Raw genomic sequence first — 23882 nt, 5'->3', positions numbered from 1 at the left:
GGAAATCTTCGCTTGAAACCCACGGTGTTTCTTCATTTGTCTACAGTTAAGAGAAAATATATACGACTTTCAACCTAATTATTTTCAACGTATTTCGCGATTCCTGCTCAAACGAGAATTATACAAATGTGCTGATAAACTCAGTGAAATTTGGACTCGAAGAGGTAAACGATTTGTTAAAACTGAGAAAAAAAAAGAAAAAAGAAAAAGAAAAAAGAAAAAAGAAAAAAAGGAGGAAGGGCAATAAGCACACTGCCGCTCCGGTCCCGGGAGCAGACGGGTTCTGAGCAGGTACCGGGATGAGCGCAGGTCCGAGTGTCGGCTCGGCGCTGTGCGGGGCACGGAGCGCGGCTGGCGGCGCTGCCGTCGGAGCCCGCCGCGGGGCAGCCCCGGCCCGCCCGCCCGCCCCGCCGGGGCTCCGCGGCTCTACCGGCGCCAGCGGCGGAGGGAGGGAGTACGCGCCGGTTTCCAGCAGCAAAGCGAGAGGGGACGTGGGTGTTTTTTCCGCTCTAAAAGCAACACGAGGCGGGGGGTCTCGAGGCGAGGGGGAAAGGAGGGGGCGGCTGGGCCGCCCCACGGGGGGTGGCGGCTCCCCGCCCTTGCAGAGCCGCTCCCCTGCCGCCGTCGCGGAGGTTGCGCGGCCCGGCCGCACCGCCAGCCCCGTGCGGGGCTCCGGGAGGGCAGCGGAGCGACCGCGGGGCCCAGCGCTGTTCTTGCGGGGCCGAGCGCTGTTCTTGCGGAGCCGTGCCAGCTACTTACGTGTCCGAGTCCCCGCCGCGGGGCTGCGCGCTCGGGGCGCGGCGCGGCCGGGAGCGCGGCGGGACTGGGGGGCGCGACGGCCCCGCGCCTCCGCCTGTCACTCCAGCCCGTTGCGGTGGCCGGGCTCGGGGGGCGGCAGCAGCTCCGGGGAGTGGCAGGGCGGGCTGCCAGCCGCGCTGTGCTCGCTGTCGGTGTCGCTGCCCTTCTTGCCCCCCGGGCCGGGGCCGCCGCCGGGGCCGCCGCCGCCGGGGCCGCCGGCGCCTCCGGGGCCGCTGTGGGTCTTGACGTGCTTGCTGAGGTGGTCGCTGCGCATGAAGCGCTTGTTGCAGACGGGACAGGCGAAACGCTTCTCGCCCGTGTGGGTCCGCAGGTGCCGCTGCAGCTCGTCGGAGCGGGTGAAGCGCTTGCCGCAGAAGAGCCAGTTGCAGACGAAGGGCCGCTCGCCCGTGTGCCAGCGCAGGTGCGCCTTCAGGTGCGAGGTCTTGCCGTAGACCTTGCCGCAGCCGGGGATGTGGCAGCTGTGCAGCCCCTTGCGGCGCAGGCTGGCCCCCGCCGGCCCCAGCCGCTCGGCCTCCTGGCAGTTGGGGCAGTCGCAGGTGGCGCGGCCCGAGTAGCGGCGGGCGGAGGAGCGCGGCGAGGCGGCCAGCGGTGCGGCGGGGCCGCCGCCCAGCATGGAGCCCCCGGCGCCGGCCAGCGGCGAGGGGGCCGAGTCCGGGTAGGAGCCGGGCAGCACCGGCTTAAATCCGTCCATGAGATGCTGCCCGGCGGGGCTGAGGAGGTGCGAGGAGGCGCCGCTGCTGAAGGCCGAGTGGCCCAGGCCCGAGTAATCCGAGTTGTAACCGCCCAGCGGCGAGTGGAGCGAAGTCTGGAGTCCGCCGGCCGCCGGGTGCAGGGAGCCGGGCAGCGCGGCCGCCCCGTTGGGGCTCTGCACGTCGATCCAGCCGGCACCCACGTCCCACCAGCTGGAGGCGCCCGCTGAGCCTACCTCGCCGGCGCTCAGCCCCGGGTGCGAGGGTTTGAACCAGGACTCGTAGGGGTGCGCCATGCCCACCCGCGGATAGATGCCCTGCAGCCCCTCCACCGACGTGTGCACTTTGGAGATGAAGACGGGCTGGTGCGCCGCCGTCTCCTGTCCTGCGGTCCCACCGCCGCCGCCGCCGCCGCCGCCGCCGCCCCCGGCGCTGCCCGGCGCCTGGAAAACGGAGTAATCGTTGGCGAAGGGCGAGCTGGCTGCCGCGGCGCTGCTGGAGGTGAGCGAGAAGGCGCTGGAGCCCGGCGAGCCGCCGCAGCTGAACGAGTCCGAGACGAGGGCGGCCGCCGCCGCCGCCGCTGCTGCCGCCGCCGCCGAGGAGCCGTTCCGCGCCGCGCCCGCCACGCCGAAGCCCGGGAGGCCGGAGCCCACGGCGCCGCAGCTGCCCGCCGAGGCTGAGGAGGAGGAGCGTTTCCAGGGGTGGAAGCCTTTGCCGAAGGAGGACGTGCTGTCCGAAAGGGCGGACGGCGAGGGGCTGGGGCTGCCGATCTTGTTGCAGGTCGCGGCGAGCATGGCCAGCGGCGTGGAGCCTACCCGCGGTTCCTCCTGCGGGCACAGAGGGGAGAGGGCCGTCCCGCCGGCGTCAGGGATGGAGCGGCCCCGCGCCGCCGCCCCGCGCCCCGCGTTCCGCGCCCGGCACCGCTCCGCCGCCCGGCCCCGCTCCGCTCCGCCGCCCGGCCCCGGGAGCAAAGTTTCTCGAATCCCGCGGGAGGATCCCTTGGCTGGGGCCGGCACCGCGGTTCTGCCTCCAAACGCCTCCCGGGGCTTTTTTTCATCATCCAACTCCCCTCCCCCGAAGGAGCTCAGGAAGGGTTAAAAAAGGGGGAGAAAAAAAGAGAGGGGAAAAAAGTTACGTCTGTTGCCGTAGCTTTTAAAGATGCCCCCGGCACGGCGGCAGCTACGTTTCAGCCTGCTCCCTTTCCTCGGGACGTGGCCAGACCCCGTCCCCCAGGCCAGTAAGGCTGTTTTCTTAAATACAGAATCGCAGGACTATCAAATTACTATTTTTTCTTTTCTTTTTTTTAAAGCATCCTTTAAATCAGACTAATTTACGTAGCAATGATAATGAAATACATATATAAATTTAACATATGTAAATATGTATGCATACACGAGTTGAACGTACCTGCTAGACACGGTGGGTTGTGTTATTTTAAAGGGAAATAAAAAGCCACAATCTGTTGCAAATTTTTAAAAAAATTGCACACAAGAAACCCGACAGTGCTGGGTTTGGGATTTTTTGTTTGTTTGTTTGTTGTTTTTTTTTTTTCTTCCAGCAGTCACATGTAAAGAAGAAAAGCCACTTCTTCGAGGGCACAGGAACAGCACAGCCCAGGCGCTGTAGGTTGTTTCTACAAATGCCCTTAAAACCTTTTCTTGCTCACTGAAAAGTGACTCTGCCCCCTTTTCCCCCTCTCACTCTTTCTTTTCTCCTAAATTCACTTGTACTTAAGCTAAAAGAAAAAAAAAAAAAGAAAAAAAAAAGAAAAAAAAAAAAAGGGAAAAAAAAAAAAAAAAAAAAAAAGAAAAAACCCCAGGCTGAATAGAGGAGACTGATAGCCCCGGTCAAGACAGGGGTTATTTTAACCCCCTCCAATCGACAATAAAAAGAAACCAATTAAACCAGCAAGAGAAAAAAATCCTTAGACTCACCCCTAGAAGTGAAGTTGCCATCACACAAAAGTGCCCTCCTCTCAGAGGATCTTTTTTATATTGATAAATCAGAGGCAGTGTTTTTTTTAGAGGTGTGCAATACAATGATCAGTTCCGCCCATTCCACCACAATTGTAGCTCCCTCGCCGGCTTTGAAGTGCCGCTGAGCCGCCGCCAGCCAATCCCCGCCACCGCCGCCTCGCCCGCCGACGTGACTGCGTGAAGTCAGCAGCGCCGTCGAGCGCGGCCGCCGAGCCCCGCCGGCGCTGCTGACCTCACGCACTCACGTCGGCGAGCGGCGAGAGCCTCGCTCCCGCTCCGCGGGGACCGCTCACCCCGGGCCGGGCGACTTTGTCCCGGCCGCCTCTTTCCATCACACCCCCCTCCCCCACCACATCACCCCGTGTGTAATTTGGCAACAGTTGGTTTGGGTGGGTTTTTTCCCGCGGAGCAGTTTATATTTGAATTTTTATATTATCATCATAATCATCACAATCTCAGTCTTACTATGATTATCGGCACGGACTGGGGGGAGCGATAGCATCCCTCTTCTCCGTTAACCTCCCCCTTTCCCCCATCCCGATCCCTTCTGGTCAGCCCTTCTTCTCCCGTTGTCCCAGCAAGGGAGGAAACACTTTAGGCCACTGCTGCCTGTCGTTCCCTGCCTCCTCGCCCTCGCCGACCATGGTTTCAGGGGTGATTCTTGGCGGTGAGGTTGCACAAGCGGAGTCCACCCGGGCGGCACAGGCACAATTAGGGGCTGGCTTCCCCCGGCCTCGTCCCCCTGGAAGGTGAGCGCTTTGCTCCCCTCGGCTCCCCACCCCCCAGCCCCGGGCGGCTGCGGGAAGGACGAAGCCCGCTGCCCCTGTCCCTGGGGGACCCCGCTCGGCCCGGCCCTGCTCGCCCAGGTGCTCTCACCCCGCGTCTTCCACGGCTTTGCTTAGCTTCCCATGGGAGGTTTTTCCTCTTTCTCTCGGCTTCGGTTTTGACCCGTTTCCGTGTCGTAGGGATATTGACTGTACATCATATCTATTGATCAAGGGGGTAATGTACATTATCATACTTTGAAGTAAGAGTGAAGTAAATTAATGAACTGCTTTCTTTCTCTGAAAGCTGACGCTTACCATAAATGTCGCGTTTCTCTCTGCGAGCTGCTCTGAATGATTTTAGCCTGTTGAGAAGGCGTGACAGGCCAGCCCAGAAGGAGGAAGGGGTGGGGGAAGGAGGGAACTCCGTTTAACAAATAAAAAAGAATTAACTTCATTGCTTTGGTCTCCTTCTATAATGATATTCATTTTACAGACCTAACGCACACTTGTTTAAATTTCGGGTTTAATTTAATCAATACTATCACCCGCAAAGAGGGGAAGAACCTTTCCCGGAGATACTCCCTTGTATGAATGCTTATTAACTTTTTATCTCCACTTTCTTTATCTGCTGGAGATGGGGAGGAACTATTAAGACATAGATCAGAAAGCGTAAGAGCAAAACAAGCATCGTGAGCATTACATTTTAGAGGAACACAAAATCGCATTTTGTGGTGTGCCAGGTTAGGTAAAAAGATCGACACGCATTCTTTTCAGCCCCAGAAAGTCTGAGAGACTTTGCCATACACCGGGAAAGTAGAAGCCTTTAGTGATATATCTCTTTTTAGGACAGCCTAGCCGGGTGGGTCTTCCAGTTGCATCCGTATTTTGTCTGCACTTGTCTGCCCAGAGGAAACGTGTCCTTTTTTGATTTTTTCGTGTTTGTTTGTTCCGATGCTTGCCCCGACTCCTTTGATTTGGGGTCGAAAATCCTTAATTTTCAGTGCGATTTTCCTTTAAAAGCACCGTGTGGGAAATTATGAAAAACTCGTTGTAAAAATAGTCGTGGGAGTCTTTACGAGGGAACTCAACTGAGAGGGAGGAAAAATAAAGGCAAATACATCAGAACAGAAATCACAAAACTCCTGCCAGTGGGCATCCTCCTGCTACTTTGATAATTTCCCCGAAACTGGAAAAGCAGCACCTTCTGAACTTTGAGAGCGGTGAGCTGATATTTTCTGAATTCGACACGGAAACGTCTGTAACCTTCCTCCTTTGTATACATTGCCTGCTGGGCAAAGGATTTAAGCAAGCTTACAATTTTGTTTGCATTTGCCTTATTGACCACTGCACTTAAGGGTGCAGTACATCAACATAATGCGGGGGGGGGGGGGGGGGCGGGGGGGGGCAGCAAAGAGGTTTTCCAGAAATTAATTAAAACTTTCCCCCCCCACACTTGAAGTTTAATGTACAGGAGGAGATAAATGTTCGTGCCGTTTCTTGAAAACCTGTGGGATCCACTCTCAATAAAGCTAAAATCTATTAGCATTCTGTATGCATCCGCAGCATAAATTTCATTTGAATTTCAAATTTAATAAACCAGGAGGTTTTTAATCATCCCTGGTTTTATTTGTTTGATATTAACATGCTTATTGACCGGGTCTGTTGACCAGTTTGATCATTACAGGACAGCAAAAAGTTAATTAAAACGACCACAGCTCCTTAATCATATCATCTGTCTCATCCATGTCTCTCCCTTTATTACAGCCTATGATGGATAGTCTCCCAGATTAATTTCTCTGTTTCTTCGATTTGGACAACAGCTTTTGGGACCTAATTTACATCCTGGGAACAACTTGCTCAAGTCTACCTAACATCTAGAGTCTACAATGTAGATTAGCAATCTTGGAACTTTAGCCCCAACGATAGCTGTCGCTAACCTTTCGGGAAGGGGGGGTGGATTTTCTTGGAGCAAACCCCGATTCTCCGAGCTGTGAGCGGCAAGCGGACAGAGATGGATAGACCCTTGTACCAGAGGTCCTCGCCTGTCTACAGACAGCGCTACCGGGCTGTAGAGGGGGATTTCTCTTTGAGGAAACAGAGCTCTGTGCTATTTGAAAAGGAGTAGCTGAACTGCAGGTTGACCACACCGTGTGCTGGGTGCCCGCGTTAGCGAGGGAAAGCGTTTCACGCCACTCTCGAGCCAGTTTAGGGACACACGGGTGGGAGCCAGACTCTCCTGTCGCCTTCCTGGCAGTGCGGCTCCGCTCCGCCGTCTGTCAAGCATCCAGCGAGGAGGAAGCCTCGCTCCTCAGCGTCCAGCGGCTCCTACTCCGCTCCCGTGGTCACGGGGGAAAGCATCTAGGCGGGGGCCTTGTCCTCACCCTCCCTCGGCTCCGTGCCCTGGAAAAGGCTGCATTGCCCCCGTGTTTGCCCCACCGCCCCGTACCTGCTGCCCTGGGTAGGTGGGGGCCTGGAGGTGTCCCCTTCACCCGACACCTTCACCCAGAATCTGTCACCTGGAAGATTTAAGGAGGAGTGACAAACAAATCTCCGGGAGCACGAGGGCTCGGCTTGTTCGGGGAGCGGAGAAAAGGGAATGGGACGTAAAAGAGACAAAACGGCCACCAGTCAGAAAAGGACCGTGCTGTGCCTGGTGGTCACTTAGCAAAGAGGGTGGCTAATGTCTTTCTTTAAACTCCATCTGCACCTCTGCACTGCTGTGCTTTACCTGGGACGTTTCTCTCACTGCCCCGCTGGGCACTCCCGTTGGGACCGGAGCTCTCTGCCGGGCACCGGATGCAGCGCGGCGGGAGCGGACAGTGCGTGTGAGCCGGTGCTTCCACCTATTCCTATGCGGGCTATTTTTTCCTTCCGTCGGTGTAAACGTGTCCCAGGTACCCTCCAGCCCTGCCGGGGTCCCCGTCCCGCTGCCCGCCCCGCGTTTCCCAGCCTTGAGCGGCCTGACTGCTCCCCGCGCAGCCAGCGGGGAGGCGCCCGGCACAGCCCGGGCTCCTTTCTGAGCCACTCTGGAGATGGAGAGGGTACACGCCGACCTGTCTGCAGCCGGAGGAAGGGATTCGTGTTTCACTTCGATGTCTTTCGTCGTTTATTTTATTTATTTATTTATTTATTTATCGGAATCTGTGCTTTAAAAAAAAAAAAAAAAAAAAAAAGAAAGCTAGCTGCGTCTCGGAAATGTCCCTGTAATTAAATTACTCCGGGAAGACACATGCTGCTGAGTGCATGCCTAGGGAGGGAGAGGAAGAGGCACCTTCACACCCACTGTACTCTGTTTACATCGCCGGTGTGCGCCTAGATCAGATCCTCCTCTCCTCCTTCTCCTCCTCGTTTTTTTTCCCTGCCCTCTCCCCCCCAGCCCCCGCTCTCCCGGTACGTTATCTCTGTGCACGCTTCGGCTCCCGGGCGGTCATGTAAGTACCGGGAGGCGCCGGCGGGGAGAGCGAGCGCCCGGGCTGAGCGCGCCGGCACCGGGCGGGGCACAGCGCGGAGCCCCCGCCGCCCGTCCTTCGGTCCTGCCTAGAATAGATTTGTTTAAGCTGCTTTCTGGGTTTGTTTTTTTTTTTCCCTATTATATATCACCTTCTCCCAGGCACCACTTACAGTTAAAAACTACTAAATTCTTCTCCTCAGCGGTATTGATTTCTTTTCATTCTGCTCCGTTAGGAGAGGAGCTAATGCTTCCAGATTACCCCGCGTCTCCTCCAGACGGTTGACAATTGCAATCGCAGTTTCGGGAAGATAAATGTTACTTTGGGAATTGTGCTTAATTACAAATAATCTAGGAGCTGCTCTGGGTCCGATGGTTTAACCACACGTGTTCAAATCACAGTACAAGCTTTTCAAGAGGGTGCCAAGATATAGTAAACGTTTGGAAAATCGGTGTGTAAGACAGGACCTTCCCATTAAATAGGCTGCCTGAAGCTGGGTCACGCCCCGAAATACATGCTATTTATATATAAACATACAAATATATAAATATATATACACATGGGCGCCTGTGGATATGTGCGCGTATATAAATGTGCATGACAGACACTCGCATATGCAAATCCTAAAACACCCAAAATCGTAGCCTGCAGAGAAGAAAAGGAAAGCTTTCTACGTATGTATGTATGTATATATGTGTGTGTTTATTTCTTTGTTCTGCCAACTGCATAGAAGTGCCAACCTGGAAAACATTTTAAACATTTTTGCTTGCTGCCATTTGCGGAGTGGAAGAACCCCTGGTCTTCCCTGAAAGATGTGCCTTCGGAGCACTGTGCCAGGAAGGTTTTGCCCTCGTCCGTTCACGCACTCAGTGTGCACCACAGCCGTCTCCTGAATGCAGAACTCCTGCGATTTGACTTGAGAGACCCTAATATTGATGTATTTACTGTTCCTCTTTCAATGTAGCTGCCACCTTTCCCTGTCGTTATTTGCCTATATGGCAGAGCAATTAGGTCACCCCCTCGCTCCCTCCCTCCGTCCCCACCCCCCCGGCAGTCTTATTAACTTCGGGGGAGGGGGGCAGACGAGCAGCGGGAGGCAGGCAAGGTGGTGAACAGGTTATTCTCTTAACCCGACCTGGCTGCAGGAGCGAGATGAGCAACACTGAACAGATGTCCCCATTTAAGCCATTCTTTTCCCACATGCCTGCTGGATGCTGCCAGGGCGCAGGAAGCTTGCTGCAGACCTGGCCCATTCCCGGCCATTATGGCCAAGTTATTCTGGACCAGTGAGCACGAACAAAATGGGCTTCAGATCGCGTGCTTGAGAATAATTCGACTCCGAGCCCTGGAAGAGCCCCCTCCCCCCATTTTTTTAAGTGTTGGGGGGTGGACAGGGATGTGTCTCAGCTCTGATCGTAGCAGAAGAACTTCTCAAAAGCCCCTTCCCCTTCCCTCTCTTCGGAAAATATGGTATAATTTACAGAGCAACTTAATAATCCGAGGGCCACCGCAAAAGCCCTTTGCGTTGTAAACCGCTTCTAATTACCTGCCAGAGCAATTAGCTGACTATCACGAAGAAATTAGATCGCTCAATGTAGCATAAATAATGCGAATAATTTTGTAAGGAGAATGGAAAGCGAGACCTGGTGTTTCTTTATAAGGAAATAACACCTCGTACTGTACGAACCCTACATGAACACATATTAATGTCTAGGCATGCACGGAAATGAATCCGAACATGAACCCTCTGGCTTAGATTCAGCACTTTCTTCATTTACATATGCGGGGTGAAAGTCGGCTTCCAGGCATTTAGATACAAGCTCTTCCAGATCACAGTAATTAACACATAGAGACTTCAATAGGAAAACCTGTTTTCCAGATGATTTTTACAATGCAGCTTTATGTCTCATTTGGCAGTTTAAATAGCTGGAGTTGTTTTCTGGCTGCATCTCCACTATCATCTGTTGAGCATATTTTGCCTAGAATAGTGACCAAAACTTCCGATTTTTTTTTTTTTCCAAACATGGATGAGTAGTATATTCGACATGCCTAGGGGTTTCGGGAGGGTTTTTTCCCCCTCATATGGTTAGTTCGTGGAGAAAATTTTATGAATCGACTTAGACTTAACAACTATTATTTTCTTCTTTCTGCATTTCACCTTGAAGGATTGCAAGCCTTTACTCCATTTTCACTGCTTCAATATCTGATCTCCAGAGGAACACGCGGTTTTTTCCAGTTTAAAATTTACAGATATTAGACAGTTTGCAGGGACTTAAATGTACATGTATAACATAAATTTAAATATCCGCGAAATATTTGTTCACGCTGCTGGATCTACAGCTGAGGAATTGAGGAAGGAGTTTGTGCCCACCAGCGACAGGAGCGTGGTGTGATGAAAGTGCCTTGACAGATGAATTCAGCCAAAATGGATTGAATTTGTTTCTGTTGTGTTTCCCCCTCTACCCCCGCCCCCGTACTGGGAAAAGTGCTAGTCATAAAGCTAGACGTGAAGGTGCCTGATCGTAGTGAAGATCATCCCAGCCCAAACCACAGCTGCTCACTGCTCGGAGGCACTCCGGGATTTAGCGTAACTCGTTAGGAGTACTCCGGGCTAAGGATAAACACAATTAACTGGGTTTATCTTTGATAAATAGGAGCAGCAGTGTATACTGTGTTTGTTTAAATGCGTCTTCGAAGGGGGGCAAAAGCCGAGTGTATGACCAGGTCTTTCATAACTTTTCAGAGCGTCTCTTTCCTAGGCTCGGACACTAACGCAGCAGATATCAAGTGATTCGTCAGACGCCCTTGTCCCCAAGTTGTCACTGGAAAGTTGGGATTTTCGCCGAACACGGTTTCTGAGCTCTCCAGGTCTGAAGCAGATTGCTCAGCTGTTCCGTAGCCCCCACGCAGCACACTCGGAATTGTACAGCGTGTTTAACGATTCTTGCTCGTCGGCTAATTAGAGAGGGCTTTGAAGCTCCATTACCGGCAACAAAATTATTGCGGTCAGTTTAGGCCAAATTCTGCGGTCCTTAATGGAGCGAAACTCCCACTGAAGTCAATGGGACAGAAGTCAATGGGCGTTGTGCTCTATTAAGGAGCACAGAATGTGTCCCTTTGTGATTTAGAGATTAAAAATCGGTATCGGTAAAACGCGCGTTTAGGACGGTCACACTCCCGAGGCAGGATCTCCCCGCGCCCCGGGGAGGGCCCGATCCCTTTTCACCGGGCGGGCTGAGCCCCGCGGCTCTCCAGGGACCATGCCGAGGGCAGGATCGGTGCCGGGGGTTATTAATCATCAACCGGGGCCAGACAAAAGATCTTTTCCGGCCGTTCTGAAAGGACCAAAACTTCTGTCTCCCGGGGGCTCCAGCCCCTCGCGGGGCCGGCACGACTGTCAGTGCTGTGAGAGCAATCCGGTCCATCCCGCGGCCCCGGCGCTCCACTGTCCCCTGGCGAGGAGGGGGCGTCCAGGGCGCGTCCCCTCCCTCCCCCTTCGCAGAGCTCTGTCCCTCCGCTGGCCGTGGCTGGTGTCCCTAGTCACCGACCAAAGAGGTTCGTCTGTCGAGCGAGGCTTTGGATGCCGAGAGTCCTGCGAGAGGACACAGGACGCGCCCCCTCAGCAGCGCATACACCGTTCTGACACCAGCGCAGCAGGGCTTGGGAAGTCCCGCTCCTAACCCTGACCACCCACCCGCTGCTACCGACGTGATCTGACAGCTAAACCCTGAGCTCGGGTTTAAAGGTGCAGCTTTGGGCTAACCCTTGATCTCTGAAATAGAGTTTGGTTGTGCATTATTAAAAATTTCCTCATTGTGGGGGCGAAATAGCACCGGACAAGCGGAAAAGCCGTTTTCCAGAACTGAAGGAAGTGTTGCACGTCACTTAAATATGACTATAGTTCAATATCCTTCCTCTTTGAGACAGAAGAGGGATTGGACATAGAGATCTTCCTTTCCTCTTGTTATTGCCCTAGAGGAAAGTAAAAACCTTCAGGAAAACTTCACAGCGTTTTTCTCAGAATGCAGAGGGGCACACACAGCTGATCTTCTAGGAAGCTGTGCACAATTAAGACTCATTTTCTTTCTGCTGGAACAATTAATTGTACAAATGAAAGGTCAGGCATGTGCTTTTCCCATGTTTATCAACCACAATAATGAGCCCCTTCTATTTTTTCCCCAGTGCATTATATTGCAATAAAGCGCTACCGCGATGCCGTCTCTCTGGGTAAACACCTTCAAAGGCGAGGCGGCGGAGGCGAGCGGTACCTACATGTATGTACGTACATATTTTAGAAGGACTCAATGGCCGAGGCGAACGCAGGTGCGATATGTGAGAAGCGAGGGCTTCCCCAGCGCCGCTGTTCCCGCATGCCGGCGACAGAAAGGCACCTTTTCCCTGGAGCGCTCCCGCAGTGCCGCCGGCCGGGGCTGAGCCCGCAGGGAGAGTCCTGCCTCCCGGGGTTTCTGTGTTCCTCCTCGCCTGGGTTACTTTTGTAGAGGGAGGGACGGATCCTACCCTACCTCTCCGAGGATCCAAATCACCTTGGCAAATTCTTCTCCCTTTTCTCCACATCACAAATCCACTCCCGAAGAGATAGGCTGGCAGCACCTCCATATCCATGACAGATTTTTCTTTCCATCACACGATTCTTCTGATCACATCTTCAAGAATACACCAAGTACCTGCCAATTCTAAAAAGTTCAAGACGCTCTACCTTTTCATGCCAGCTTAGCACAGTGTGGATTGACTGCATATAGTAGCAATCTTTGGAACACAAGTATGATATTCTATATTTTCACCAGCAGGTTCACTTATTTTTCCTACTGCTTGGGGAAGAGGCAAGTCACCCACTGGGACTGTGCTTGGGTGAACCAACTAGTGCTGGCAAGGTGTTTTTCTCCCAGCTGATATGTTACCCTACATGCAACTATCCAGGACATCTATGCCGTGTAGCCTCAATCCTTAACCTCAATCTGCCCACGTACACAGTGGATAATTTTTTCACACCTGGCACATGTGAGATGACGGAAGAGAATAACCCTACTGAAGCAGTCTAATATGTTTTGTAGTGTCTGACCAGGTGACCAGGTCTACTTAGATGTTTTTTTGTCATGTTGGCCTAAGACACCCACAAGGTTTCTCAGAAGGGTCAGTCCCCATTTGGACCCAAAACATGGATCTCTTTCTCTTTGGGTAGGAATCATTGCCTTATTTCTTACAACATTTGCAAGAGGGTGCCCTGTGTATACCTGGCAATCGTGGCCAGGCAAGTTTGGTTTAAACCAGCAGGAGGCTCTGAATGCCTTAAGCTGGCATCGGGATTCGGCACCACTACCAAAGCAACCCAAGAGAGACATCCATCTGGAGGGGGAAGAGCTCTGCTGGACAAGAGGCAGCGTGGCCTCTTGAAACGGCAGAAGTAGTGACAGAACTGCATTCCATGAGACCGAGTCCAAAGAGAACATGCAGACTGAGATTTTAAATCCAGTGCATGCACAGCAGTGATGTCTGCACAAGAAGCCAAGGTCATTGTTCCCGGGGTGTGTAGCTAATTGTCTAGCAACTGCTCTGTATCAGAGCTGTGTGGTAAAAGGCCAGAATGATTTCTGGTAGAAAAACTCATTGTTCCTCTGAAAGGATGGGTTTTTTTGTGCAAATGTAAAATTGTTCTTCGAACACCAAAGCAGTCTCAGACGAAGTTTACTGTAGTGGCCTGTTCCATAGGAGGTAAGAATGAATGGTAATGGTGCAAGTACTGGCTTTTGCCACAGTGGGATAGAGGGTTGTCCCCGAGCTGGAAACAACACTGCGATAAACACTTGGGCCACGCCGAGATGTCCGGGCCCAAGCATGGGGAAGCACCCCTACCCGTGTCGGAGGGATTCCTGAGCTCAGGCGGGATTCCCGAGCCGCGGCTTCCCCGACGGACCACAACCGTGACCTGCACCACCCGCAGAGCCCCTCTCCCAAATCACAGTGACGCACGCAGACCACCGCCCCTGTAAGGCAGTCCTGAGCCACCAGCGTGCCCAGAGCGAGCACGTCCGTGCGCCCAACCCGCCCGCCACAGCCAGCTGCGCTGGCCCGCCGGGAGGGCATGCGGGCAGCCCGGGCCCGCTGGCACGGCCCCGGCGCGCTGCCCCCGCTCCCGCAGCCCGCCTCTCCCTCAATCGCGGCCGCCCCGCTGACAGGCTGGGAGGGCGCCGCACAAAAGGCTCGGGCGGGCGCGGCCCTCCCCGCCCGGCCCCCGCCCGGCCCCCGCCCGGCCCCCGCCCGGCCCCCGCCCGCCCTCCGCCCGTTCCCGGCCCGCCCCCGGCGCGGAGCGGGGCCCGCACGGGCGGCCGCGCTCGCAGCCGGGGCCGCCCCCGCCCCCGAGGGGGGGCCGCGCTGTCGCCGCCAGCAAGCCCAAACGTCGCTTTCCCAAAGCGACGCGAGCAGAGCCTGCACAGGTGGATAGCAGCAAAGCGCACGCCTCCTCGCGCCCCGGTCTGGCCGTGGAGGGTTCAGTGCGACGATGGCTAATTAGAAGGAATTTGCACTCCTGGTGACTAGGAAAGGTGTGCGATCTCACCAGAGTTTGTATGTGGACTCTATCTTTCAGACACTGCAAGTCATAATTGACTTTTACTGCACAAACTACCTTTTTCCTTAGATGTTCTTGGTTAATGAAAAATTAAATAGTACTGTAAAGAACGACCCTTTAAATATCCGTTTGTGTCATGCTATATTAAAAGTAGATAAAAGAGATATCGAATACCAAATGGATTTTCTGAAATGGTTGAAGATCTTTCGTTGGTAATTAGAAATCTGTTTACACCAAAAAATTCTCCCATAGGCAGGAAGTTTGAAGTAATTTTTTATTAGGATGCAGTCAGTGTTTTATATATGATTGCAGTAAGCATTAATTAGATCTTGCACAAATTTCAGGATGGCTTCAAGTACAAATTTAGGAACCTGATATGTTCACTAGTAAAGACAGATTTCATTCCATGGGGAAAAGTGACATTAAGTCTATGCTACATTTTTGTGGAATTACTGTTTCCACAGAACCATTCAGCAGACATCATGTTAGTAGTTATTAATTTATTCATCTACTTTCGCTATGCTAGGAATACTGCCTTCAACTGTTAAAGAAGCAGCTGGCTTTTTTATACAAATAAACTGGGCTCTGAGACTGTCAATCTTCTTTGTTTGACAGAGAGGAGTTCCTGCCCACACTGAAAGAATAGCTCAACATCTGTCATCCCATTCTCTGTGATGGCCCAAAATCAGGAAGACTACAGCTGTCCTCTTCCTTTCAGATACTTCTGGGAGACAGAGGTAGGAGGACTGTGTATTTGGTCAGCATGTTCATCATGCATTAAGCAAGTCTCTACAAGCCCTTGCATGTAATTGCATTGTTTTCCCACTGCTTGAACAGTAGAATTTGCAGTGCAGAAGGTCTTTGGAATTTTGATCCTACTATGAGGTGTTTGGGGTTTTGTTGGTTTTAGTTCAGTCTGCATTTGTTAATAAAGCACATTTTAATTATAATTAAAATGTTTAGCAATAATTTATACCTAGGCATGTGACCCATGGGCATGCAAATTGCAGATATATACATGAGCATAAAGCAGAAAATATTTATTCTTACAGGTTAGGAATTACACAACATCACTGAGTGATGAAGATGAAAACAAGGGATGTAATTCAGCTTATTCCTCACAAGCTCAAAAATGACATCTTTTGACATAACAGTGTATGGAGCAGAGGAGAGAGGGAAGGTGTGGAGAAGGAAGAGAAGCAGATGGAAGAGGCTGGGAAGAATGCATTATCATGTAAAAGAAATGCTTAACCTCATTATCTTTGGCTTAATATCCAGCAAATTTGTCAAATGTAAAAAGAAACAAATGAATAAAAATATCAAACAAACAAACTAATAGGGAAAAAAAAAACCACCACCCCAAAACTCAGAATAGAAATTAAAGTAATTTTAAAATTGATTGTAATGTTCTCTTCCAGTCATAGACAATGGAATGGGATGTAGTGGAATGTGCATTGCTTTTCTTATTATCACAATTAAGAGCTACTGTGATGAACTTCAGAGTCCCATCCAGCAGCAATGGTGTGAAGCATACATCTCTGTGACCTATGATTTCAGCTTCACAGTCCCAAGATTTGGGGAAAGCATGAAGTGCAAAATGCACAGAGGGATTTAGGCATTGTGAAATTCAGCTCTGCTGTCCAGGGGAATCCACCCTCTGAAGTTAGGCTGTCAGGCTGCCTGTCATGTGCCTGCTGACGGTTAGGCTGTGGTTACATGGTGATTTTGAGTTGGCTTTCACCTACGCTGCCACTGAAAGAACGGCTCAGCAGCTTGGTCACACTGTTACCTACTGCTCAGATTCTTAGAGCTCTAACCTCTTCATCTGCTCCTCTTAAAAGAATGCAGAAAGAAGGCAGTTTCTTAGTAAGGCTGGTATTGACTCATTTAACATTTTCTAAATAAAAATAAATGAATTAGATTTTCCACAGAAATGCCAGTTTAGCCTCAAGGCATTTACCCGTATCAAGTTCTAGAAGGAAACCTTACTAGACTACATCAGATTATACTTAAGGGAGATTTTAATGTGTCACCACCAATTGCAAATATGGTACCAAGTTTGCATAAAAGGACCAAAAATATTTATTATTATTATTATTATTATTTACAGATAGAAGAACCATCTTGGTTCCATAGGTGGACTAATCCAGAAAAGAATCCCAGAAAAACAGGAAAATCTCCTGCACTGGGGAAGAGAATCATGAGCAATGAGATCCTACTTTCCCTCCAGTCTCTCTGGTACAGGAACTAAAATGATAAAATGATACCTTCCATTTCCTCTGTTTCTTTTCATGTACATACCAAACTTGTCTCTGCCCTATGTGGAGTGACATACTCATCTTCATCTAGTTTTCTCCAGATCACTGTGTATAGGAGTTTTCCTGTGCTTTTTAACAGAAGACAAACAAACTATTGCCAGTTCTTCATGGCCTTCTCATGAGATGACAGAGATTAAATATTTTGCATTTTCCATCTGGTTTATGTGTTTGGAGTGTACACTCATTTTATGCCTTTTTTTTTTTTTTTTTTTTTTTTTTTTTTTTTTTTTTTTTTTTTTTTTTTTTTTGTGAAACAATGCAGAATAGAATTTGGTTTTGGTGTGTGCATTTTTAATGAGAGCTGTGAATTTTACAACAGCATTTTCTTCTGGGGTCTATAGCTTGGAAAAACCACCAATATAGTAACACAATAAAATTGTAAGAGTTATAAATATTGTAGCCAGCCTTGTGGATGTTTTGACTGAGTACCTCCTCCAAATCTTTTTCAGGAAGGAGATCCTAAAAGTTAATAAAATTAGAAAAATTTTAATGAGTGCATAGACACTGAAGAAACTCAGAACATTTGCCTTCATCTTGTGAAAAGGAATCACACTTAAACTCCTTATTACTTATGACATGTAGTTTGTACTTTGGATTGGCAACCTTCAAAGGTATGTTATCATGATTTGTTAAATTATGTGAAATAGGTAGAGAAAAATTTGCAGCCTTTAATGACCTGGCCAATACTGTCACTTTGTCAGCTTTCAGGAAATGACTCTTGAAGTAAGGATCAATATTGCCATTTATTAGATCAGAATCAGATAACATTTGCATTCTCATCATGATAGGATAAAAAATCATGTAACAAAGAAACCACTTGTTGACGTGGTTACCCTGATCTGTGTACAAGTCAACAACATTCAAACACCTGACACTTGGATGGTTATGTGTATCCATTTCTGGCTTGGATTGCAGAGACCCTTTAGCATCTTTGGCTTCTGAGACCCTTTAGCATATCCATATTATCCCACAGCCATATTATCCCATATCCCACAGCCTGTGGGAGCTAAGCCATGAACTGTCCTCTTGCTGTCTCTGTGGTTCCACTGAGAGTCTAAACACACTGAAGTCTGTAATACTCACCCACTGGATTGCTCCAACCCTAAACCAGTGCATTTTATTCTGTGCTAAAATGCAGACAGGAGGTGATTTTAGGAACTGATTGACTCTCTCCACTCCTGTCTTTACTTTATCAAGCAATTTTGCGGCTGGGGTGGGGTCCTTCTCAGGTGAAGAAGATGCTATTACCTACAAGTTTAAGACTATATTTATTATTTTTTAGCTACATAACTTATCTAATAATTAAATGATGGTCTGAGCAGTGCGAAAAAAAAATCTCTTAAAAAAGATGATTCCAAAGATTATTTGAGGGTCTAGACCTTTCAAGGAAAAGAAAAACAAAAGGTGAGTGCCAATTGTATTGTTAATCCTGAACTTTAGAGAGAGTTTCTATATGAAATAGTGAACAGGCAGGGACCACCTTTAGGGACATGTGTCATGGGTGGCTGCACAGGTCACCACAAAGCAGGGTTGCTATTCACCCAAAGTGAGAATGTTGCAGCGTCATGCCTGTGCTGCTGATTCAGCTCCCTATCAACTCCTGGCTTGGAGCTTTGAGAGCTGATGTGACAAACTATAAATAATGGAAGGTCAGACTAAGCAGTGTTGTTCACTCTGACCTTCTAATACTTCTGGCTTATTAGATCAGTCATTAGCGTTTCAACAGGCTGCTGAGAAACAGAGTACAGTGGCTACAGCTGCCAAATCCTTCCTTATCCACAGACAGCCTCTCTGTGTGGGTATTAAATGCATCCCAGGGAAAAAGTCATGGAAGGAAATCAACTTACAAAATAGGGTGAAAATCACAGAATAGCCAAATATAGAATATGACCATATATAAAGACAATCTATCAGCAAAAACCCCAACCTGTTACCACCCCCAGAAGCCCCTGCAAACAATAACCAAAAAAAGAACTCAACAGTTATCAGGGCAAACACTTGTTGTTGTTGTGTTGTTTTGTTTTAAACCAAAGGGATATGAGTAATAGTGTAAGAAAAGAAGGCAAGGAAGAGAGTTGGAATCTCACAAGGAATAAATATACTATCATTGTCCAACCCCTGCCTCTTCCAAAGTTCTGAAGTTGAGGAACCTCAATAGTTTCCATTGTAAAGCTCTGTATTTATCCTTCTTACAATGTTGTGATTTTTTTCCATTAAAACTGTGAATTTTGCCATACCAGTGGTCTGCCAAATCTTAAAACTTTAAAATAGTTTAAAGAAAAAAAATTCAAAATTTAAAATCCCATCAATTCCAAAATTAATTTTATAAGCAAGCATATTTTAGCTACTTTTAAGAATCATTTACAATTATTTTCTTGAATACATCTAAATGGGCTTAAAAAAGGGAGAGATAGGATCATAAGTGTTATACTAGAAGGAGAAAGACACTATTAGCACAGACTCCTGTCAAGATTTGCCTCAAGATTTTATGGCTGCAAAGCAAACAGCTGTCAAATCTATGGGCAGGATACCATGTACACTGCTGCCATGGGTTTATCTGGAGCTCCATGACCATCATTGCTGCTGCCCCTATGTTATCTTACCTTATAGGAGATGATGTCATGAATCACAAGCTGACAGCCATGCCAAAGATCTGCCCTGAGCAACAGTGTTGCTCTACACAGCAAAAATCCTGTTTAGTTTTGAAAAAGAAAGGGTTAAAAAACAGTCTATCAAAAATTAGAATCAAAAGACCTCTGAAGATTGTGCATTCAACTGAGAGATCAGAAATGGATAGAATTAAGCTTTCCTTGCCAGCCCTAAGTGTCCTCTTTCATGCTATGTATCAGTCTTAAAATGAACAATCTTTTTGTTTTTCTATTTTTTTCTACAGCATTCACACTTTGTCAGGCACAGAGGCTTCCTGGGGTGCTTGCTGCAACATAAAAGGCTGTCATCTGCTCGAGTATCATGAAAAATTGAGAAGTTGCCATAAATGAAACCAGAACAGAGAGACAGCAAGCTCTCTTGTGAAAACAGTTCTGTGTTATGATGGTTAAAAGGATTCTCCTGGAACCATACCTCCAGAAGCAAACCCTCATCTCTCCTGATTTTGTCTCTTCTGTAGACTCAGATTCTTTGTGTAATTCAAGTGAAAGTTTTACATGTGGAATGTGCTTGTGTATTCCTTATTTCCTTGGTGCACAACTTCGTACCCTCAGGACTGATTCACAGAAGTGCTGAGTACTCACAGATGCTGCTGAAATCAATGGGACTTTTGCTTTAGCCATATAAAATACCATAAAAATGCTAAGCATCTTGGAAAATCTAGCTCTAAGCACATCATATTGAGGACCCCAAATTAGTAGACATTTTCATCAATCTTGGCCCTAACGGCTCAGCACTTCACTTCCCCATCTATAAAGTGAGTCTGATAGTACAATCTCACTTCCTAGGTTTAAAGGTAAATTAATTAGTATTTGGGAAGCATTCAGAAACCCTAGTAGAGAATGCTACAGAAACACCCCTAAAGATATTAATAATTCAGTATTCTGCACAGGGCTTGAATGATGTGCAGTAAGGAAGGCATGGAGCCACATATTGAGTGATAAGAATAAAAGGAATATTGAACAGCTGCTCACTCTGGGAGCATCGTCCATCCTATGAACTGAATGATGTATGTGTCTCTGCAGTTAAAGACTTATTGTCATGCATATGTGCAACGAGCTCAAATTAAAGTTACAAAAGCAAGATTAATTCTGATTTTTCTGAAGTTGAGGGGCCTTAAATTTGCAACACAAACATACTTTTAATGTAAATTTTGTGCCATCATCTCTGTATTTTCATGTTTTCCTCTTGACAACATGAAAAGTTTCCTGTGTCAGTGAACCCAGTGACCACTTACATAAAGCATCTATGTGGCCTGGGTCACTCTGGGAACAAATGTATTGATTTTCCAGGGACCAACACCAGGGGCAAGTTTGGCTCAAACCATCTTCTTTGTCTGATTGCGTAGTTTTGAAGTGGCTGCTGGGTAGAAGTGAGGCATTAAATGTGTTCAGGGACAGAGTAGCAGGCTTGTCTTTTGGCTTTACTTTGCATCAGGTTTTTTTTGGTGGTTAATGTAGCATTGGGAGAACTGCATTAACTTCCATCCCAGAAATGAAGTTATTGCCAAAGCAAAAATTCCTATATTTACATATAAATATCCCCATTCAGCATGACTGAATACCTTTCTCATTTGTAATGAAGTAGCAACATCCACTACAATCAAATTCTAAGACAGAGATGTTAGATTAAACTGACTGTACGTACCTTTGGATGCAAACCCAATCTTTCAGAAATTCTACCTGATCCAAATGAATAATCCTTACTAAATATGTTATGAACTATGACCAGTTTTCTAGATAAGATTACTTGATCTCAGCTGAAGATCTCTGTAATACAGAAAAAAGACTGCTGGCTCCTTCTGTCTCACCCAAGGATGTAGGTCTATTTTTAATATGTCATTTATGTTTACATCAAAGGCTTGGCTTTTCCTAGTGACCTGGAGCAGTCAGTGGACATTTTGGCCTTCTGTTATTTGTGACCACACCACAATCCAGTCATTTTAAACCTGTCATCTATTTTACACTTTGAGTTATGGAAAGAACAAGAGAGGTATTTTAAATTTTGTTTCACTGGTCATGTAATGACAATTTAAAATATCCATTTCTCCCCTTTCTTTATTCTCACTTTGTCCCAGACTTCATAACAAATATATTGGGTTCCCAACTAGATGTAGTCCTCTTCCATGTTATATTTTCTTGTTATGCTAACTCAAATATTATTTCAGAGAAAACTGTATCAAGCCTTGTCAGAAGAAGATTTAAAATATTAAATTATATTGTTTCAAGCAAACTCTTAATTTTGCTTGCACTTCTAAATGTTTTTCTGGACATACATACATTTCTGAGGAGAAAGTAGTATTGTTTATTTACACAACTCTCTTTTCTCCCTTTTACATTTTTTTTTCAGAAACATAACTTATTATCTACTCCAAGATTAAAAGCATTCTAAACCATATCAGCTGAGAGAAATAGCTATCTTGTTGATTTTCAGAAAGTCTACAATACTCCATCTAATGTATTCAATGAATTATTTATTTCTTAAAGAGATACAATAAATCTTTACCTACTGTATTTGGTGATTTTCATAGCAGGAATAATAAATAATATGATTTGAGTGTGATTGGAACCAGGTACTCGGAAGGGGGAATGGAGGTCAGTTTAGACTATTTACTGAGCACACTGAAAGACAGAGCATCAGTAAAGACACTGGACATTGCTACTCACCTAAAATTTCCAGGGCAATAATAAGAAGATGTATTTCCATTGAAAATAAAGAGCAGGAGTTACTCAGATACCTATATTTTAGAGGAGCAGCTTAGGTGCAAAAGCACAATGGTGATGTTCAGTGCCATTGCTCTCCATTACATTGGAGTGAATCCGAATAATTCCATTGATTCCAGTGGACTTTCACTGGGCTAACTGAGAATAGAATCTGACTCCATGTTAGTTGGGGGTGGGAAAAGTGACAAGAATATAAATAACTCCAGATAAGTATTTGAATTACAAATACTCTGTAACATGGTTTCTATCTGTTAAGACTGGAAGTATACCAAATCATGAAAGTTCTGGATACATCCTCTCCCATTTAGTTCTTACAATTGAAAAAAAGATAAAAAAAATTAAAGCACTGCTCAATGGGCAGCAATTTTTGATGCTGTTATTACATACTGTTGATGTCATGCTCTGAAGCATCCATCAGAGGATCTCTAGAGTACCTCAGAAGTGTGCTGTCCCATTCAGACCTGGAATCAACTGGAAGTTATAGCTTAGCCTAATTTTTTCTTGGCATGTAGTGAGAGGAGTTGATGAATTCCCTTGTCCCACTTCTGTGTGTCTGCACAGTGGCAAAGAGCTGAACAAAGAGTTAGGAGCATGAACACCAAGCCTTGAGAGTTTAATGTTTTCTAAGATATTCAGAGGAATCATGAAGAATATTTACGTGCACTATGCAGGAATTTCAGGGTTTAACATTTCCTTGCCTTGCCATGCTTTGACTTACCTTGCCTTCCCTGTCTCTTCCCCCACAGACTCCACATTTTTCTCTAACTTTTATTGATGAGATGGAGGCCCTAGTTCAAGCAGAGCATAAGATTTTAAAAGTAAGACCTTTTAATAAGGCCTTACTCCTCTTGCCTTCTTCTGCAAGCAGGTATATTTTTCCATGGAATACCTGCAGTGGGATCTTGCTCTAGATCTTGCTAGAATTAGCAGCAAAGCACAAACTGGTATTAGCTCCCTCTATATATACCTGTATCCAACACCCATTCACCTCTGAGGCTTCTCCACAGATACGTTCAGACTTACACACAGTCTTTAAACGGCCTTGAGATCTGGTTCTTTCAGATCACTGGTGCTGTATAAATGTATATTATCAATATTTTAGTCATCAAAATATCTGACCTTCAGAATATGCTGTTAAACAGAAAACAGGCTGACTTAGGGTAATTTTGCCTAATGCACTTTTCTATTTAAATCTCACTTCTGTGAAAAGCTACTCCAAACATCTGTTTGCAAAAGTACCTTAGTAATTTGCCTTTTTACACTGGATTGCAGATTCTGTTTCCAATTTTAGGAATATTTTACTTTAACATTTATGTTAGTCAATGACTTTTGGCTGGAAATAAGAGTGCTGGCACACTATATAGATTAATTCTTGTTTCACTTTTTTTTTCTTTAAAGCATATTGAGCTTTCTCCTCTCTTGTGCATTAGAGATTTGAGTAACTATCTAGTTAATACTTGTTCTGCTGATACTCTGGAAAGCTTTTCTTTAGCAGCATGAATGAACTCAGCATAAACATAATTCTAAACTTTGGCTGACATAGCTCAATAAATCAAAACCTTCATCTCCCAGTCATACACTTAGTTTCATTAAGTTCGTAAAAGTAAAGCTAGTAATAGCATTAACATGGCAAAAAAAAAAGCATTTCAACCTGTTGGAAATTTGCCACAAAGAGACCAAAATAAATGATGCCATGAAACCATCTTATGTCAGGTCTGCACATTCAGGTGGCAGGACATGCCCACTGCATTTCTTTTACCAGCTGTGGTGGGGAGTTTCTCACTACTGGGATCTCTTGCAAATCTTTGAGGTAATTTTATGGTTAGAAACATCTGGATTCAAATGTCTCCCAGCAGCTCCCTCAATGTTTCCACCAGTCCCCTCAGAG

The 23882-nt window shown here is 47.4% G+C and overlaps 1 protein-coding gene across 1 annotated transcript; it reads right to left on the bottom strand.

Moving 5' to 3' along the window:
• Positions 1 to 722: 722 nt before the first annotated feature.
• Positions 723 to 2659, bottom strand: SP8 (Sp8 transcription factor). The gene has a single exon (XM_063420798.1). It carries the CDS (start codon positions 2300 to 2302, stop codon positions 857 to 859), a length of 1446 nt encoding a protein of 481 aa, XP_063276868.1. The 5' UTR covers positions 2303 to 2659; the 3' UTR covers positions 723 to 856.
• Positions 2660 to 23882: the final 21223 nt, after the last annotated feature.

Source organism: Prinia subflava, chromosome 1 (assembly GCF_021018805.1).
Source record: "Prinia subflava isolate CZ2003 ecotype Zambia chromosome 1, Cam_Psub_1.2, whole genome shotgun sequence".
Classification (NCBI taxonomy): Eukaryota; Metazoa; Chordata; class Aves; order Passeriformes; family Cisticolidae; genus Prinia; species Prinia subflava.
The sequence above is the reverse complement of the archived record's forward strand: the minus strand, read 5'-3'. Positions and strand labels throughout refer to the sequence as shown.

What these genes read in the sequence shown, in the direction of transcription:
- SP8 (XM_063420798.1), bottom strand. Translation starts at nt 2,302, where the DNA reads ATGCTCGCCGCGACCTGCAACAAGATCGGCAGCCCCAGCCCCTCGCCG.